General features: G+C 56.4%; 1 protein-coding gene across 1 annotated transcript; it reads right to left on the reverse strand.

Moving 5' to 3' along the window:
• Positions 1-7,129: 7,129 nt before the first annotated feature.
• On the reverse strand, positions 7,130-20,051 carry Prss55 (serine protease 55). The gene is made up of 5 exons (XM_047548599.1): positions 19,928-20,051; positions 13,770-13,959; positions 12,410-12,660; positions 11,698-11,840; positions 7,130-7,456 (listed from the first exon to the last, which is right to left on the reverse strand). Exons 1-5 carry the CDS (start codon positions 20,049-20,051, stop codon positions 7,136-7,138), a joined length of 1,029 nt encoding a protein of 342 aa, XP_047404555.1. The 3' UTR covers positions 7,130-7,135.
• Positions 20,052-20,320: the final 269 nt, after the last annotated feature.

The following is a 20,320-nucleotide window of genomic DNA, read 5'->3' on the forward strand; positions in this document are numbered from 1 at the left end:
GTTGGGTCCCTGGGCCCCAGTATCCTCTCACAAGGCCAACAGGAACCTTGAGTCTTGGAACCTGCACAGCTATTTGACGTTCCAGCAAAGTCCCAGGACCCAGGCTGGGGTGGTGGCACATGCCTGTAATCCTAATGACTCAGGAGGCTGAAGCAGGAGGATTATGAATTTGAGGCCAGCCTGGACAACCCAGTGAGACTCCGACTCAGAATAATAAACAATAAAAAGGGCTGGGGTTTAGATCAGTGGAGAGTCCCCCTGGGTTCAATCCCCAATACAGCAACAAAACAGAAACCTCAGAATATCCCGGAATATCCCAGAATATCCTTGATGTTTAAAATACAGCAGGCAACGGGGGCTGGGCGGGGACCCCGGGCTGAACAGGCTGCCCCTGTCCAGTTCCGACATTCCCTAAGTAGCTCTGCCATCCCCAGCCTTCATTAGGAGCGTAGATTTCTTATTTCCCAGCCTGGTGCTACAGTGGGTTTGACTGAGTGATTCTCTGTCATACCATGAGTCTCAGGACCTCTGAGATGCCCGTGGGTTAGCAGCGCTTCCTGAACGTCTCTCGCTGCAGCCGGGTGAGGAAGAGGTCTCGGCCTCCGTCTCGCAGGTCTGAAAGCTGAGCTGGAGGTTCACAGAGAGGGAGCTCCGCGGGGCTTTTGCTGATCTCTTGGCCCGTGCTCTGTCTTTCTCCTCTGTTAACCTGAGACACACTCATGCGGTGTACAGGCTTGGTGTCAGGGACTTCAAGGGACCTAGAGGTGAAAAGGCCTGCTGCTGGGTGCCTCTCTGCGTCACGCTGGGGCTCTTCCTCCAACACAGCCTCTGCCTGACCTCAGGGAGGTGAGCCCTGGGCTGCGCTTGCTGGCACTCTCTGCCTGCCGTTCCCTCCCTGACGCTTTCTCTCCTGACTTCCTGACACACTGGCTCTGAACTTCTCTCTTAAGTACTTTTGAAGCCTTCCCTGCACCCATGGGCTTCTATCAGTAAAATATTCAGGAATTTTGAGAGCTAGTCATTTAACCATTGAGAGCTTGCAGATCGGTGCGGGACTACTGAGAAGAGAGAAGTCAACACGTGCTCCAGATCAGTAGCTTTCCCCAGCCACCTCTGCATCTCCTTCGCCATGTCTTCTAGGGTGGAGGGCAGGGGAGAACCTACAGGGACTCCAGCTCAGTGCCAAGAAATGCCTTTCCAGCTCCCAGGACCTAGGCCAAGTCCCATGGCACCAAGCTCCTCCCTCAAGAGTGTCCATTAGTTGCCACTGCTCTGGCCTTTATGCGGAAGAGAGGTGGCATCCATGGGCTGACTGGGGGTGTACTGTGGCTTCTGGAAAGCTCCAACCATTTGTCAGGCCCAGGATCTCTTCTCCCTTCTTACCCTTCAGGTCAGCGTCTGCTACTCCCTGAGTACCCAGGCATCCGGGGGCCTGTCCCGGCATTCCAGCAAAGAGCTTTCTTCCCAGACCCCTGGAAGACCTTTTGCCTGGAGTCTTCTGCCACCTGGTGGCGACATTTGGTAATTGCAGGCCCACCCTGGCCATCCACCTCAGTGACTCAAGAGCTGGGTTCCCCACCGCCAAAACCCCACTGGGGTTGCCTGAGGAAGGCCCGTTCATTCTGTAAAGCTCTGTGAAGCTCTGTTTGCAAACACCCGGTACCATCAAATGCTCTTTCCCCATGTACAGCAAGGTCTGCCCCTTGTTTCCTCTCAGTGAACTCTTCTCTAAGAACGGCTATCAACTGACCCAGTCTCCTCCCTTCCCCACGGGGCTGTCTCCACCTGTCGTATTTGGCAATATCTGTTGGTTACTGTGTCTGTACCTCCAGGAGGATGCCAGCCTTCTGAGGGCATATTGGCTTCCGCCCCCAGAGCTGCATCAGTATTTGCTAGACTCTTGGCAAGTATTTGATGCATGAATGGACATCACCAAATCCTCACCAAACTGCCATGAACTTTTCATTCTCTAGCCACTTAATTTCTGTGTGGCAACTGTATTTACTAACGTGCCACCTTGTACACAGCTTTACGTGTGTAGATCTCCTATTCACCCAATGGCAAGTCTTAGAGCAGATTGTGCTTGCATTGTCTTGCTGAAACAGAAGTCCAACACACACGTCTTTCTTGTGAATGCTGTACCATTACCAGCACTGCTATTCCCTCCTAGTTTTCCAGGTGTCTTACTTGTTCTTCTCAACAGGTCCATGAAAGATGAGAGGAGGAGTTATGCATCCCATGTTTATCTAAAGACACTGGGTTCAGTACGGCTAAATAGCTGCCCAGGATCACACAGCTCCTGCTGGATGTGCTGGGACTCCTGAGTCCAGTCCAAGCATCTCTCTCCTGCTTTCCCCGTTTGCATCTAAATGGGGGCTGACAGATGGATTAGGAGGAGGTGACATTGCAAGTGTGGGCAGAGGGTCAGCGCCCAGGGTCTGTGATGGGCAGAAATGCTGCCTCTCTAGTGTATTCATCCCCTGATGAATGTGCTAACTTTTCTAGATTCAGAGCACCTGGAGAGCCACCAAGGGAGGGACACTGCTCTGCCCTCCTGGAGGGATGGGAAGGCCAGGCAGGATGCACATGGGCCCTTCTCTGCCCACACACCCACTCTCTGCCTGCCGTTCCCTCCCTGACGCTTTCTCTCCTGACTTCCTGACACACTGGCTCTGAACTTCTCTCTTAAGTACTTTTGAAGCCTTCCCTGCACCCATGGGCTTCTATCAGTAAAATATTCAGGAATTTTGAGAGCTAGTCATTTAACCATTGAGAGCTTGCAGATCGGTGCGGGACTACTGAGAAGAGAGAAGTCAACACGTGCTCCAGATCAGTAGCTTTCCCCAGCCACCTCTGCATCTCCTTCGCCATGTCTTCTCCTTCTGCCAGTCTTTCAAACAGTCCCTCTTCTCCAGGACTCTGTCCTTGCCATTGCGTTCCTTCTACGTTCTTCCTCAGCAGCTTCTTCCTGCCCTCTATTCTCTCCCTGTACCGGAGACCTGGCAGAGAAGAATGGCCGTGTGACATCGCCTCAGAGGGATGCCGAGCTTGTGGAGAGGACACACGTGATGCACTTTAGTGCCCTCCCCTTTTCTAAGGAGTGTGGCTAGCAAGACCTACCTGGCTCACCGGTTATTGCTCACAGTGAACAAGCTGGAGTCTGTGGGCTCGGAGGCAGGTGCTCCAGACAAAATCACGTAAATTCTGTTCCGAATCGTTCGCACAGCCTTCCTTTGGAGACCTCCATGTTAAACCAAGCCAGGGCTTGTCTCTTTCCGGCCCCAAGGGCCCTGCCCAGCCTGAGTAGCCCCAGGCCTGATCATGCGTTGACTGGACTTTGGATCATTTGTATCCTTACGGTCACTGGGAAAACTTGACGCAGGAAGAGGTCTGATCCTTGAATCTGATTTGGCACTTTGCCCATAGCTTCCACTACCTCCTCCTGGGAGGGGTTTACGTCTCCCAGCCCAGCCCTCTCTCCTGGGCTCCAGAGCATAGATCCAAATGTCTACTAAACACCTCTGCTGCATGTTCCATGGAGAGCTTAACCTCAACAAAATCCGAGCTCTTCAGCAACAGCGAAGATCCCCCTTGACTCTCCATCAGTGGGACCAGAGCTTCCACCCCAAGATGCTCCAACACCCACCCCCGGGAGCAGGCTGGTGATGTGCTGGCTCAGAATTAAAGTGCTGCCTGCTCTCAAGCCTCCCCAGGCTGTTTTGCCACCCACTGCCAGATTCTGATGGCCCTTGGGTCTTTCCTGCCTGCAGCTCAGAGCCATGGGGACACTACTGAGTTCAGCATGCAGGAGTCACTGGGCCCCTGTCTTTCTGTCAGAACTCACCCACATGCAGGCTGCAGAGAAAAAAAGAATTTCATTGACTCACAATAAAAAATATGTGCTTCTTTAAGCACCTGAGAGTGTCATAGAGTAAGGAAGTGTTCAAAAATAAGACAAAACACCACAACGATGTGGGTACGTCCCGGGGCACAGCAGGTCATTCAGCAAACTCTCCTTGGCCAGAGCTGGAACCATCAGAGAAATAGGATTACTAAATAGCACTGATTTGTAACTCAAAGTAGACAATAAATACCCACAAGTCTACACTTATGTAAAGTAAGTGATTGGATAATGTAGCAAATGGGAAAGAAGAGCCAAATTTCCTGCAGAAATAATTCCCAATGACTTTTGTGCATCCTCCACCCACAAGACGGGAGCATGGCTGCCCAGGCCTTCGCGAGGGCTGCACTGCAACTTCCTCCCAAAGAGGGCAGGTGGGGGAGGAGAGTGGCAGCTCCACAGTGGACACTCCCAGCAGCATGGCCTCCACCAGGAGGTCAAGGTCAACACCAACAGTGGCCCCAGATCCCTGTGATGGCACGCATCCGTGATAGGATGTGACAAGAATAGCACTTGGACTTGATGGTCTCCTGCCCAGCCCACGACTCCAGTCTAATCATGAGAAGAAGAAGAGAGGGCATCGTACACGGTGCCTGAGCAGCGAGCACAAACCTGTCAAGGTCACCGAGCCCTGAAAAACCTGAGAACCTGTCACAGCAAGAGGAACCAAGGACACGTGGCCACACGTGGAAACCTGGATGGCATCCTAGACTTGCAAGTGGACATCAGGTGAAAATTGATGCCATGCAAGTGAACAGTGGACTTTAGTTAGTGACACTGTGCCCGTCGTGTTGCCTTTGACCCCTTGGTTGTGACCAACAGAACCAAACTAACCCAGACGGTGATGGCGGAGCGGGAGGAGTGGCACAGGAACACCTCCAGTATCGCCTCGATTTTTCTGTGAATCTAAAACTCTTCTTTTAAAAAGCCTACCAATGTAAAAAAGGAGACCTGTGCTTCCAGCATGACGGGCCCCGGAGGTGACAATCTGCCAGCAGGATGGGGCGGGATGTAGCAGGTTCCCCGTGGGGCCCAGCAGCTCCAGGCTTCACCAAGTGCCATCCAGGAGACAGAGGTGCTCACTTTGCCCAGGCGACTCTCAGGGCCACCCCGAAAGGTTCCCTCAGGCCATGGGACTGGGTGGTGTCACCTGCAACCCCTGGGATCAGAGGGGGTGCACCTGACGTAAGACACGGGAAGCAGAGAGGTGTGATCAAAAGCCAAGGGAGGGGAAGGGGGCTCCCCAAACATGCCAGGCCCCCGGGTACAGAGCCAAGAGTCGCTGTGCCCCTCAGCCAGGACTTGGTGTCCTGCATTAAAAGGAGGCATTTGGGCTACGCTCAGATCCCACCACCACCCAACTTCCGTAACAACCCAACCTGATTCTTCAATACAAATAGTAACATTGGCAGTTATCCACTAGGTCAGAGCCTCCCAGACTCGCCCAGTTTATGGACCCTAGAGGGGTGCGTGTGTGATGCTAGGGATCGAATCCAGGGCCTCGTGCATGCTAGGCAAGCACATTTATTAAGTTGTTAGGCCAAACAATTGGACGGGAGTCGGTGCTTGGTGTCTGCCTCTGCCGCTGCTTCCCTCCCGCCCACCGATGTCTCTGTGTATCCACTGCCACACAGGTGTCTGCAGAGGTACCCTGGAAGCCCAGTACGCAGGGCAGGAGCCGTGACTCTAGGCGGGGGAAACTGACGGGACTTAACTGGTGACCATGTGCCCAAACCAGGGACAGACGGGATGACCTTGAGCCATGACTGTTAACAATCAGTTGGCAGGAAGGTGGTTAATGTGGAAGCACCACGTGGCTTCCGTGGCTGTTGTAGTAGCCCTGTGGCTGTGCAGTGTGGAAGGGCCACAAGGTTCTGTGACTGTGCTGAAGACAGGCCTCCCCCATCGGTCAGACTCCCCAGAGAGGCAGAACTATCAGATGTGTGTGTATAGATAGGGATTCATGTAAGGAATTGGTTCACCCGCGGGTGGGGAGCGGCAGGTCCAAACCTGAGACGTGGGCTGGCAGCTCAGGACCAAGCATGATGGTGCGGAGGAAGCCCACAGCAGCCTGCTGAGGAATCCTATTGCTCTGGGAGGCAGAATGTTCTGTTCTATTAGCAATTTCAACTGATTGGATGAGGCCCACCCACTTTATGGAGGGAAATCCACTTACTCAAAGTTTATTGACTGAAACATTAATCTCATCTAAAGACCCTATAAGCTGACATAAAATTAATCCTCCACTCCCTACTGTACTTCACATGGTATTGTATGCCCTCAAGTTCTGCTCATTGAGATTGGGACTGGACTGGCCATGGGCCTCTTTCTTCGGGCCTGGACTTACTGGGTTGCCACCACACATCAGTGAGAGATCAGGGGATGCAAAGCTTTAAATGAAGTTTGGGCTTTTCTACATGCCCCACAGCATGGCCGACACATCTTCAGGAATAGATTGTGAGGAAGATGATTAAATAAGGCTTCTAGTTCTCCCTCCCCTGCTCCAACCCTGCTCCTGCAGGGGCCCTGGAGCCGCAAGCCCTAGATGTCATTGTTACAGCAGCTCCCGAGGGACTTGGGATGCGGGATTCACGCCCACCCGCTGGCAGGCCCGGAATAGGCCAGTGGCCAGCGTGTCCACCAAAGACAGCTCCAGTGTCCACTCCCCTGATTGTTCACAGTACTCTGGTTTCTGTTGAAGGACCTCTTGTCACTCTTTGCCTGCTCACGTAGTTCTGGAGGCTGGTCCCCTGTTGGGCCCAGGGTGGGCATGGAACTCGGTCTAGCCTTGGAGAGGGCCACCTCTGGCCTTAGTGACTGGAGCGTCACAAGACGCTGGAGTCTGTGGAGACAGCTAAGCTGGAGGGTGTCAGCTGCAGGTGCTGGTGGTCATCATGGCCACACAGAAGCCCTGCCTGTGTGTGACGGCCATGAACCACTGTCCTTGGGAACCTCATTTCAGCTAGTAGATTTGGGCAAGCCTGATCTTCATACCGCCCAATTTTTGTGTTGTTATCCTCTCTCTCTCTCTCTTTTCTTGGGTTCAGCCAGTCTGAATTGGGTAATGGTCACCTGGAATGGAAGGGGTTCTGGTAATGGAGACCCAAATCCCACCCTGGAACCCAGCCCCTGCCTGGTTTGGGCCCGACTGTTCTCGGCTGGGTTCCTCGCCTTCTCTTGGATGGTGGTCCCTCACGTTCACACACACCCACCTTTGGTTAAGGAAGGACTTTATTACCAGTGGAAAATGGCCCTGAGCAGCAGGCAGGACAGAAGCCAGCGCAGGAGGCCGCCCCGGGGGCTGCCTAGTGCGGGGCAGCCCGAGGCGCTGGAGTCCTTGGATTTGTGTTGGGAATATGACCTCATTTGCTCTGCATCGTAGGGCCTGCCCTCCAGCTGGGTCATGTTCTCGATCCAGCGTTGGTAATTGATCAGCGAGGTGTATATTCCTGGGGTGTTCTTCTGCCCACAGCTCCTGCCCCAGCTGATGATGCCCACCTGGTACCACTTCTTGCTAGCCTCAGTGGTGCAGACGAGGGGCCCCCCACTGTCGCCCTGCGGGCAGAAACAGTTCATGGCAGGTCCTGTTCTAAACTGCCCTCTGAGGCTGGGCTCAGCTTGTTCAAGGGTCGGGTTCCCTGGCCCCCCACTGCAGGCTGCCAGAGGAAGTCCCATCCATGCCAACCCGTCCTGACCCCAGGGAGGAGCACCCTGCTGTCAGGCCAGGAGCTGTGGGGAGTGGCACACAGGGCCAGGGGGACAGAGCTGGGGAGGAAGAGGGCGTGCTCCGTGAGAAGAGAGCGCCTCTGCAGCCCAGAGGAAGGTGGGGAGAAGGCAGAGGGCGGAGCGAGGCGTGGAATGTCGAATCCAAGGCTCTGGAAAGAAGGTGGGGCGTGAGAAGCGTCCCTCGCCCCTCCCTGGGAGTTGGTCTCCTCTGGTGTTCCTCCAGAGCTGTGGGGGAGAACGGCGTTCCTTTCTAACTCTCTGCTGTGGGTACTAGTGAGGGGCACAGGAGCTAAGCCTCCTGGACGCGTTGGCCCCTCCGAGGGTCTATGCATGGTTGTGCATGCACAGCCGCGTGCGTGCCAAGTCCCCACTAAGGACCTCAAGTACACAGGGCTTCCTCTCACCCCTTCTCCTGGAGGACGACCAGCCTTGAGAGGGAGAAAGTGCTTGCTGAGGGTCACCTGGCCAGAGCCGGAAGCCAAGGTCTCCTGATGCCAAAGCCCCCCGCTCTGCAGTCTCTCCTGGGTCCCACAGGCTGGCAGGACAGTGAGCATGGGAGTGGACTCCCTGGGGGCAGGAGGGCCTCCTGCTGTGCAGTACGTGCGCCTGACTCCTTGGCTGCTTCTGGTGAGCTCCAGGGCCTCCTCTTGCTGAGCAGGGATGTGACTCCCACTTCGTAGGTAGGAAGTTCAAGGACCACAGGAGGTCGCCACTGCCAAACAAATCTTCCTTGAGGAAACACCACGTGCCAGGGTTTGGGGATCTGAGACCTCCTGGTCGGGCAGAGGAGACACACAGTGGGCCAGCAGGAGGCCTGTGTCACAGGCGACAAGAGAGGGAGCGGGCACAGAGGCGGTGCATGCAGCCCTGAGGGCCTGGGCTGGACAGACGTGGGCGCAGGTGACTTGCAGGTGCCCAGCAGCCTGGCAGGAGCGGGGTCAGGCAGAGGGGGAGGAGAGGAGGTGAAAAATGAGAGTCTGGACCAGGGCAGGGGGAGCTGGAGATGGACAGGACACACGACCAGGTTCCTGGCCCCGATGGGCACTGGACATGGGCTGTGAGAACTGATTCAGGGTCAGGGGCTGCAGGTGACAGAGACAAAGTGCAGGGGAGGGGAAGGAGTAAACGTGTCCCTGGGGAGCTGGGTCTCCCTGCAGAAGCATCACCAGGGCAGGGGGACGTGCAGCCCCTCACTGTGACTCCAAAGAGTCTGGGGTCATGACTGTCTGAGGACAAGTCGGGCCCACACCAAGTGGCCTTTGCCAGGACAGGACACCCGCTCTGGCACCTGCCTCTTTCTGCGGTGCTGGCTGCTTGAGTCAAGGGCAGAACCTGCTCGACAGCTCCCGTTCCAACCGCTCCTTCCGCGGAGGTCGGTTTCAGTCCTGGTTTTCGCTGTGAAGGCACAGAGGTTACCACCATCTCTTAAGGAGGTCGCCGGGATTATTTATTTCCTTGCACTACAGGGTGAGGCCTGTCCTTGGGCAGGAAACGTCACTCTTCTGAGCCTCCATTTGCATCATTTTGTTAAAAGGGAGGGACAGCCAGCTGATGAACCGTGACAAGCTGTGGTGGTTGGGACGGGCCTCTGGAGCGGACGTTCCAGAAGTGTTGGTGCCATTACCCGGTGCGCTTCCCACAGGCGTGACTTCAGGAGACAGAGGCCATGTCCTGGCTGCCGGGTCCCCGGGCCTCCATAAGCGATGTCCTTCTGTGTTCTCACGCATTCACATTTTTTCTCTTCCTCTTGGGAAGCAAGCAGCAGCACCAGAGCCCCTGAGGAGGGCCTTCCTGCAGGGACTCAGCCTCGCAGCCGGGACCTTTGGGGAGAATCACTGGCCACGAGAGCTTCCCAAGTTTGCCACCATGAGATGAAGTACACCACACTGCCACCGCTGTCCTACCTGGGGTAGGAGCTGGTGACCTGCTTGCAGGCCTGGGCTCATCACTGATGTCGGACTTTGGGAAAATCACTTAAATTCTGAATCCCTGTTTTCTCATCTGGTCAACCAGGAGAATGGCCCCTGCCGGCCCACCTCACGGGCTGGCCGAGAGGACAACACTGCTGATGAGGCGCTGAGGAGCTAACGTGATCGCAGTCTCAGATCTGTCCAGAGAGCCAAGGGAGCAGTGAAGGACTAGATAACCATCTTCTCATCGGGACACCGTGTGTTGATGGATGCTCTCGCACTCCTTGGCTCTAAATGTGACTCCAAAGGTCCGAGAGTCGGCAGAGCGAGGGATGTGGTGGGAACAGCACCCTGGAAAGCAGCCCAACTCCAAGCCCGGTCAGTGAGGCAGCCCCATGACCAAACTGCCCACGCCCGGCGCTGCCCACTCCCACTCCCCCTTCACAGGCAGCTTCGGGCCCTCGGGTTCCGCCCAGTGAGCTGTCCTCAGCGGCTACCTGGCTGACAGGTGCAGACGGCTGACTGCCCTGGCCCACTCATTTGTCAAACATTTCAAGGGCGTTTCCACGGGCACAGCACTGGGCGAGGCACTGGGACTTCGCTGTGACTAGTCAGGTGTGCGCGGTGGCGGGGAGCCAGGAAGAGCTGAGAGTCCAGCTCACGGCGATGGCCGTTGCCCCAGGAGACCTTCCCCCAGGCCTCGTCTCCTTGACTGGGGATAGGTTTGAGTTTGCATTTTGCTTGACGGTGCCACTTTAAAATTATTTTTGAAGTTGACTGTTTTGAGATGACCGAAGACTTTATGCAGATTCCACACCCCCTCAGGTTCCCCAGTACGATCTTGCAAAATGGTGGAACAATATCACAATCAGGAGGATTGACGCTGGTACTGTCAAGAGACAGGACATCTCCCTCACGGGAGGATGCTCCTGCTGCCCTCAACAGCCACACCCACTTCCCTCCACTGCCAGCCCCACCTTCCCCCCGGCAGCCACCACCTGGCTTTCCACTGGGCTTAGTGGACGGGATCGAAAGAAGTGTACCTGCTGCATCTTATCTGGAGTGGAAGTCCCAGCTCTCTGTCTTGTTATGTTTGGTGATCTTGAACATCATCCGGGATGGGAAGGGAACAGTGGCATTTTTTCTGGCTCTCCCGTAGGTCCTCAGCTGGTGTCTCCTCGGCCTGGCGCCTGCGGCTGGCCTTCACTTCTGCTGAGCTCAGAGCTCTCGTGCCTCTTCTTCTGCCTGACTATCCAAACCCTGACCCAGCAGGCCCTTCCCAAGGCCCCACCTCGTGGTCTACCTGGGGAAACTACCCGTCTCCTCTGTTACCAAGCAACACCAGAGGAGGCTGTGGATTAACACACGCCCCTTCCATGGGGCAGTCTGAGCTTTGCTGCTTGGAGAGGTTACATCTGCCCCTGGAGGTTTTTCACCCAGACCAGAGCCAGCCCTGGGCTTGCAGCTGGGCCTACGTGGGCTCGTCAGAGTGCCCCTCCCAGGACAAAGAGAGGGTCTTTGAGCTTTACACACAAATCCCGTCGTTCCTTCTTGGAGCCAGAGGCAGTTAAGCTCTGAATTTTTTTTTCTATTTTTCAGTATCTTCAACATCAACATCAATCAAATGTGTTTTTCTTTTAAAAGTTTCATGTCTGTTTTATTAAAGAGAACTTAAGAGACCAGACTTTGGCTCACTGTAAACAGCCCGCGTCGCCACTCTATTATTTATTGCATGTTGACCCAACTGTCTGCCCAAGAGACTGGCGACTGAACTCGGGGTGGGACCTCATCTCGTTCGCGGCCACCAGGGCCTGGCATGCTCCACAGGGGTTGCTAAATGAGTGAATGACAATGACCCCTGGTATGTGTCTCAACTTCTCCTTGGCTCTGTCTCCTTAAGAGTTCCTAGAAGTAGAGGTCCCACGTACCAGTGTCCCTGCCTAAGACCTGAACTCTGCACGTGAGGCTGCTGCTCACAGATCCCCAGGTGCGCACGGTGGCCCCAGGGGGCTGTGCACAGGGCCACGCAGGAGCCCTGCACTCCATGTCTGCACTCCCGCGGTCAAAGGCCCTGACCCCACGCCTTTCCCAGATCAGACGGTGCCCTTGCCTGCAGCCGGGGTGGAGGGTGAAGTGGAGGGTGAAGGGGTCCCTGGTTACCTGGCAGGCGTCGTAGCTCTCGTTCATGAATCCTGCGCACAGCATATTTTGGGTGAGCTTTGTAAACGTTCTTGAGCATTCTTTCCAGTCTATGATGACCATTGGCACTTTCAGCAGATCGGTTTTCATAGATTCTTTGTCAGCTGCCCCGGGAGAGAGCACGTTAGAAAGGTGACTGGGCGGCAGACTGTGAGGTGGCGGTGCCCCAGAGACAGCCCTGCCGGGGCCAGCTCCACTGCATGCTGTCACACCCTCGCTGTCCCCACTTTCAGGTCATCTGTGCCCAAAGGTCATCTGGCCCAAGCGCTCCCCACAGACCACCACCGGCTGGAATCGTTCATTCAGTGTGGAACCTTCCAGCCATGCTCGGCCCATCCCCTGAGCTCCCATCTGGGGACTCCGCCAGCGGACGGCCCAGCACGGTGCACCTCCTCCGCTTGCTTCCCTGCTGCCACAGTGTGTCACGTGGGCATGGTGCTTCCCTCCCAGGGGGCCATGGACAGCAACTTGCACCCATAAGGAAACATTAGGCCCCAGCAAGCAGGGTGCTGTGGGTGTCCAGAGGGTCTAGAGGACTTGAGGCCCCGCCCAGGGGCCGCCTGGCCCGGGTCCTTCCCTTCGCTCTGCTCTCCCTCCTCAGTCCCTCCTCCTCCCCCCTCCCCACGTGGCCCCTGCCTAAGCAGCTCTCGGGAGACACCAGGCAGTCGCATACCTGAAGTGGTCTGTCCCCATCCTGCCACCCAGCACTTGTGCCATTTGGAAGGCATGGGCTCTGTGGGCATGCAGATGGGCACTTTCAGGGGACTGAACTTGATGGGCGAGGTCAGCATCAGCAGGGCTATGTCGTTGTCCATGCTCTCCCTTTTAAAGGCTCTGTGATAGACGATGCTGCTGACCTCCTTTACTTCCAGGTGGGGGCTGGTCAAGTCGTTGCTCCCCAGCACGACACTCAGTTCCTCGGTGCTGGTGGCACAGAACCAGAGGGGGGAGGGGGAGGGAAGTCACAGAAGCACATAGATCTCACTGTGCCCAAAATACCAACCCCATAGAGTTCCTGGGGCCTTTAAGAGGGTCCTTTTGTTGCTCAGAAGGTTTGAGGATTTAAAAACTAAAGAAAGAACAGAACCATCAGAGAACAGACCCTGGTCTTCAGGGGTCTTGAGGATGAATGTGACCCTTGCATGAAACAGCAGAGGCAGGGCTTATTTTGGGGCACTCTAAAGAGCCCACAAAGGACCCATTGGCCCAGACCACACCAGCCCTCAGACAGGAAGGCACGGTGACATATGCCCATCACTGTGCATGCTGTTAACATCAGTGGGTCCACCAGGGATTTAGAGACACAGGGGCTGAGTGTAATTTGGACTCCCCGCTGGCTAAGCAGAAAAGACCTCAAGTAGTAAGACTGCCAGTGGGGCCCCCCAGGTAGGATGGCAAGAAATTTCTGGTAGCCAACTCTGAAGGGCCCACAGGAGCAGGTGCCGCGTGTACTCAGTTTTGCAGGAGAAAATGTCATGTGGGCTTTGGATCCGTCGGCCTTTCTGGGTGCCTCCCAACTTTCTCGAGGTGGTGAGGCAGGATGACTACGAGGTGCACCCCTTAACTGGGTCACACAGTTTTAGTGGACCTCAGTTTCATTATCTGTAAAATAGAGCTCTTTATTCCGCCTGCCTCAGAGGGTCGTTGTACAGGTGAGTTGATACAGGGAAAGTCCTGGTGGGGTCCCTGGCGCATGGTTCATGATCGGTAAATGCCGGGTGTCAACCCATCAGCTGAGCACAGAGGACACTCTACAAGGAGCAGGAAGGAGGGAATCAGGTGGCCCAGGAAACTGGACTTCCAGGGTTAGAAGGGCTGCCTCCCAGAAACACTTGAACGTTCTAGGACAGGTGGATGGAGCGAGCTCTCCGGTTCCCTCAGCCACAGGTGTGACCTTGCAGCACAGAGCCACTGGAAGGGCACAGCTCCGGGTCCGCTGCCGCAGCACCTCCAGGCTGGCGGGCAGTCATTCATGTCTGCCTCAGGACCCCTCCACCACCGGGTCTGGCCACGCGTGCGGCCCCAGTACTTACGGTATCTCGCCAATTACGCAGTGAGCGGCAGTGAGGATCCACCAGGAGCTGAGGATCGTGCCACCACAGATATGTTGATTTGTTACCTGGATGCTCACCTGCCACGGAAACTCACCCACCTCAGCCTCCAGCCCCCCTACGATTCTGGAATACTGCGTCCTGTCCTCGAAAATGGGTCTCTCGCCACATCCTGCAGGAACGGAAGAGAGCGGGAGGAAAGACGTGAACCACCTGGTCGCCCCCGGCGTGGGCCAGGTGTGCAGGGATGTCCTCACAAGTAGGCATTCCTGGCCCCATTCTGGAGAGGAGGACACAGGGCTGGCCCAGGAGGCTACCGGGGAGATGGGAGGAAGTCGACAGGTTCTTTATCTTTGTTTCGCAGAGCTCAGCTTTGGCTCTGACTCCCTCAGCTCTGGGGTCTTAGGCAGCCACTTCTGCCCAGAGAAACTGGAGGAAATAATGTCCCTACCCCAGCAGGTAGGCAGAAAAATGACCCCTCAAAGACATCCTGGGCCATAATCTGGGACCTGCAAATATTGTCCCTTACAAGGGACCCCAAAACGGCCACTAAGTGGGCCCAGTGTAATCACAGGACCCTTAAGAGTGGTGGGGCTGGGGCAGTGACGCAGGCCTGTAATCCGACACTTGGGAGGCTGAGGCGGGAGGATCGCAAGTTCCAGATCAGTCTGGCAACTTAGCAAGACCTTGTCTCAAAAGAAAATAGAGAGGCTGGGTGTAGCTCTGTGGTGAAGTGCTTGCCTGGCATGCAGGAGGCCCTGGGTCTTACCCCCAGCATCACAAAGAGGGAAAACAACGGACAGCCCTGGAGGAAGACAGGGAGGTCAGTGCTGGGTGGAGGCCAGCACAGAAAGGCTCTGGAGATGAAGCCTGTGGCTCCGAGGGTGGACGCAGAGGCCCCAGACCTGCTCCAGAGGCCAGAAGGGAAGGCTGAGGATCTGGGCCTGCCGTCCTGCCAACGCCTTGGAAATAGCCCTGGGAGACCCGAGCTCCACAGGACAGCAGATGAGAGTTGCTGTTTAAGCCACTGAGTTTGCGGTGATTTATTATAGCAGCGCTGGGAAAAGAAAAGATGTTTCCAGAACAAGGAGTGGGGCTGGCTTTAGAGAGCCCAAAACCCCCTTGTCCCTGTCTTGATTCTATTTTCCAGTCATTGGCTCAACGGTGGCTTTGAGGATGTCATAGTCTGGGTTGGAGTGATGAAGTCCTGGTCATTTTTGGTTTAAAACCAATGGAGAATTTAGCAACGTCGCTGTCAAGAGGCTCCAGCTGTCAATCATCCGTGAAACTCTCTTCAGGACTTTTGGACTGCACTTCCTGGATCTGACTTGTCAGACACACTGGAGTGCTTGGATGTGTGCCAGATGCCGTTTCAAACACCTCACAAAGACCCATTCGCCTCACTTTTACAAACCCCTACGAGGCAGGAACTGTTATTTCCACCCCCGTTTTATAGTTAGGACAACTGAGGCACAGAGAGGTTAAGGATTTGCCCAAGGCCCAACGGGACATGAAGCCAGGCGATCTGGCGTTGGAGTTGATTCTACCCACCCCAGTGCTGCCCTCTGCTGGTCACGTTCTCCTCACGTGCGCCTCCTCACACCCTCGCTGTACTCGTGCTGCTGCCTAGGAGTTGCTTCTTCAGAGCGGCCCACGCACCCCTCCTGCCCTGACTGCTCTTTCGCCCAGACTGCACCCCAGTTCTTCATTCTAACCTCATGGTGTTGAGTCCCTGGAGTCCCTTGGCCCAACTGACACTGAGCTCAAGTTCTGCAAGGAGAAAGCAGCCTCCCTGTGGGGGGCGCTGGCCCCAGGGCTGGAAGAGGCATGCCCCAAGGCTGAGGGAGCCTCTGACCCCAGGGTGCCCCAGGTGGACGCACCCCCACAGGGCGGACCTGGGCTGGAAGTTGTCACTGCAGGGATGGGACAGCAGCACCCTGAAAGCAGCCGTGTTAGGGCTGAACCGCACGGCTCTGTGGGCGACTACTTCTCAGCCACAGAAATCGTGCTCATGGGCACTTTTTAATGATATGGGGAAAGGTTTGTGATAAGCAGTTGAATAGAAAAGTCAGGGTCAAAATCATCTAAAACTTGTGATTTTAGTGTGTTAAAACCTGGACATACACACGTGGGAGGAGCAGTACATCAGGATGCCCCAAGTAAGAGGAGTTTGGTCAGCGGGGGGACTGTGGGGGCTCCTCTCCCAGACACTCGCCGCTGAGAGCACAGGCTCTGGGGCAGACCCCGAACCGGACCCTGGCTCTGCCACTCACACGATTTGCGGGAAGCCGCTTATCCCGTCTTGTTCCCTCTGCACTCGGGGAATGGGCGCGAGAAGGTTTCCACCCGTGAGGGGACACATGGATGCAGCTGACGGAGTGCCACGGGGCTGCTCCCGGAAGTCCTCGAGCCACCCTAACTGTCAAAATGTCTCTTTTCCTTTTGCACCAACTCCCCAGGGACTGAAGTGGGCCCATTCTCCAGGTCCTTGGTCCTGAGAACAGCAGTGCCAGCGTCGAAAGGCCGGTCTTTGGTTTAAAGACAAGCACAAAGCCAGGCGGCAGGGAGGGCAGCAGAGATGTGAGCAGTGGCTTGAGGGAGCATGCGCTCCGGAGACCTCTCTGCAGAGGCTCTGCCCCACCCCCGGTCCCCCTGCTGCTCACCTTGGGCTGCCTGGTGGCAGGTGTGCCAGAGGCAGTGCACGGAGTGAGAGGGAGGCTGGCGCTGCAGGAGGCCTGCTGCCAGTCAGGCAAGCAGCCCACCATGCTCCTGGAGTGACCTTGGGTGGCCCCTCCACCTGCAGAGCTCCAGCCCCCACCGTGTCAGCTGAGAGCAGACACTTCCCCATGGTGGCCGGCATCGATCTGGCAGAGTACTTGGCCTGGAGCTGCTGCTGCTGAGTAACCCAGTTCCCTTCCAGCCGTGGCCACCCTTCGGAGGGCGGAGCGACCCCCTGGAGCTGTGAGGAGCAGACTGTGAGAACAGAAGCGGCCTTGAACTTGACCGAGCTGAAACGCACTTCCATTCTGTCTGCAGGTCCCCGGAGGCTCCTCACCCTGAGTCCAAGAACTGACGCTCAGCTAATCCTGGGCACGTGCTTCTGGGCTCTCCCTTATGCTTTCTGGGGTAAAGTCTTGGGCTTCAAAACCAAAGCTAAAGGTCAGACAGTCAAATGCTGGGCTGGGAAACAGCAGAAAGAAGCGGCTCCAAGGAGGGGTGCTGGGAGAACAGGGGGTCGCCCTGCTGTGCTCTCCTGGAAGGGCCCAAGTTCGGCCCTTTTCTGCCCCTGATGCTCACTCCAACTGGATGAGGGGAGGTGAGGGGAGCACTCATCCCCACCCAGTCCCCCAGGGTGGGCGGCTCTGGCCCTGGGAGAGGAGTCCACATACCTAGGTCTGCCCCCGTGGCGTGGGTGATGAGCAGCAAAACTGGGAAGAGGAGCATGGGCCCGGGCTGTGCTGTGGGCTGGGCGGTGGAGGTGGCCGGGGCGGAGGGCTGTGACGCTGGCCATGGAGAAACCAGCCCCCACCCCCACCCCGCGATGTCACAATGACTGTGGGTGGAGAACTCAGGTTGAGGTCAGGAAGACGTCTTCCCACCTGTTTTGGTTCTAAAATGGCCCACAAAAGGCTCTCTGATCTGAGCCTCCCTTCCCAGTGAGCTGGGCTCCCTGCTGACCTGGCCCCATAGCCTTCGTCCAGCCCCCGGGGGGCACCTTCAGGCCGTCACCCAATCCTTAGGCTCACGTGCCTCCCCTCCACGAGCCTGTCACGTTGAGGCTCCTCTGTGGAGGCCAGGTAAGCCTGGGGTAGGCTGCCAGCTGGCCTCTGTGGCACTGAGGCCCCAGGGTCCAGTGACCTTCTTCCTCCTCTGCTCAGGACTGGTCAGCAGCACAGGCTGGACTCCCGTAGGCTGGTGCAGGTGACTGGTGTCTCCTCCAGACCTGCCAGAGGGCAGTAATCCCTGTTTCCAACACTTTCTGTATTTATTCCCCAGAAGGAGCTGACGCACAGTGTGCCCAGGGTGAAGCACAGCTGGGTTTGCGCTCAGGACAGCAGGATTTTACCCAGGAGTGATCAGAAAGCCTCATGTCCAAGCTGACCTCAGAGCAGCCAGGAGTCCAAGAGGGAAATATTACTTTATCGCTTTGGTCTTGGTAAGAGTTACTTACTGACTTGTCTCTAAGCATGTTGTTCATACACTCCTTGAATTACAGCTCGTGGGAGAGTTGAGTTTGCAGTTCTCTTGAGAAGCTCCTGCCCGGGATCCAGGCCACTTCCCATATCACTTGCAGAGTCTCCTCTGCCTTTGTTCTGCTTCGATAAATAAGAATCCCCACTCATGGTCCTTGGTCACATGGGCCAAAAGTTCAAACCCACCAATGTCCTGATGATGAAGAAATGAGGTCAAATGTCCTATAAAAGCCCCACGTAACCTCAGCTCAGGGCCTAGAACCAGAGCACCATCTCCTCTGGGTCCCACGGCGTGCTAAACCTGAGCTCTCCAACCCTCCGCATGGTGCTGGGTCTCTTGCTGAGTGCAGTTTCCACAACACAAGCCTGGAGAGGACCAACCACCCCCCTGAGTGGCGAAGGACAGCCAGAGACAACGAAGCCGGGTCTGGTCATGGTGCGATGTCCCCACTGTTCCCTCCCCTGCCGCTCCCGCCCCTGCCACCACCTGGAAAGGCCTGACGGGGGCCTCAAGACGTCCAGTGGTTTGCTGAATAGCACTGTGGGCACCTGCTGAGTTCTGCCTCCCCCGACACTGCTGAGTGTGGCCTGGCTCAGGGGTTACACTCCGGGCTGGCTCCTCCTGTCCCCGGAGACAGCACTCGGGACAGTCACAGCCAGTTGGTTATCACAGCTTCTTGCTGATCCCAGGACTGGCCCAGAATCTTTTCCAACAGAGCAGGCTGGGCACAGTAAATAAAAAAGAATAAACCCTCACCCTCATCAAAGATAGAGTCAAGTGGGAGAGACAGACAACCAATGAATATGGAGGACACAGATGGGCTGGGCGGTCCAGGTGCGGTGGAGCAGGGGCCTCAGGGACAGCAGGGTGGGCAGCCCAGAGGAAGGGAGCTGGCCCATGCCTGCAGGGCTGTGGGCAGCTGGGAACCTTCCTCAACAGCATGCATCCCTCATTCCCTGAACGACAAGGACCGTCTGTGAGTGACAGAGAAGGGGTGGTGGTCTTAGCAGGTCAGAGGAGCAGGAGACACGGGGGCTGTTCCTTTCCAAGGTTACAGGTAGGGGTGGTTAAAACACCTCGGAATGCTGAGGAGGAGGACAGGAGAGAGGCTGAGGAGGGAACAGCCCAGAGTGCCTCCCGAAGGGTCTTGGGAACAGGCGCCCCTCTGCCCATTTCCACCTGGGGCCCTCTCCTGACTTCCCCCGCTCTCTGGTGGCTTCCTGCTCCGGCTCTGCCCTCTCCCTGTGGCCATCCATGAGGACAGCTCCAGGGACCACTCTGCCTCTGCCCACTCTCACCCTGGGCTCTTCTCCCTCTCGTGACCTCACAGATGACGTCCAGTTTATTCTGCCCCCAGACGAGCAGATCTGCAGCGGCGACAGCTCACTCTCCTCAGAGCCGTCAGCCCCTCTAACTGGACCTCTGGCCTCCCTCTCCGTCCCACTGTCTCCGACCTCAGGCATCTATCTCTTCTTCCCTGAATGCAGTACCACTTCCTGCATGAGATTCTCCTTTCTGACTTTATCCTCCCCAATGTAATCCCCAGGTTACACCCAGGCTTTTAATGCAAGTCTTCCCACTTGAGCCCCTTAAATTCTATCCCTTCCCCTCCAGTGAACCTCAGTGAGGTCGAGCTCTCCTACCAAGGTGTAGCACACGTCTGACACCTGGTTTCAGGGAATAGAAAAACTTGTCCAAAGACCCAGAGCTCTTTAATACCACGGCACGGAGCAGTCAGTGGCTCCTCAAGTCGCTCAGAATCGGGGGTGGGAGAGGGGAGCCTGCAGAGGAATTTGGCCTTCATGGTGCTCCTCCAGCCCCTGCTGTGGAGGGAGCACTTGTGCTCAGCCCAGGTGACCTGCGCCTGCACCTGCTGTCTCCTCCGTAGCCCAGTGCTTACTGTGATGTCACCGGGGCCAGCTCTGCCATGCATTTGTGATGCCCACCTGCAGCTGCCACCGCTGGCTTGGAATCAGCCTGGCCTGGAGGTGAAGTTGGAAAGCTCTGGACGGGAACGACAAGAAGATGCTCCAGCTTCTGACAGCACTGCTCATGGCACTCAAGGGACATGCCCAGGACAAGTCAGGTTGGTGCCAGGCTTGCCCAGAGCAGAGGGTGGGGAAAGGCTCCTCCTCCTGCCTGAGCCCGAGGGCACCAAGCCAGAGCCAGCTTCTCAGGAAACAAGGAGACTGTACTGGCCAATCCACGTCGCTGTAGTCAGCTGGATGAAGATGCCACCTGAAATCACCCCCAGTCACTGGGCCCAGAGTCCTGGGAATGGGCACAAGAATCCAGCACCTGGCTGGTGTCTCCCAGCTCTGCCCCTTCTTCGTGAAAAC

This window comes from Sciurus carolinensis, chromosome 4 (genome assembly GCF_902686445.1).
Source record: "Sciurus carolinensis chromosome 4, mSciCar1.2, whole genome shotgun sequence".
Lineage (NCBI taxonomy): Eukaryota > Metazoa > Chordata > Mammalia > Rodentia > Sciuridae > Sciurus > Sciurus carolinensis.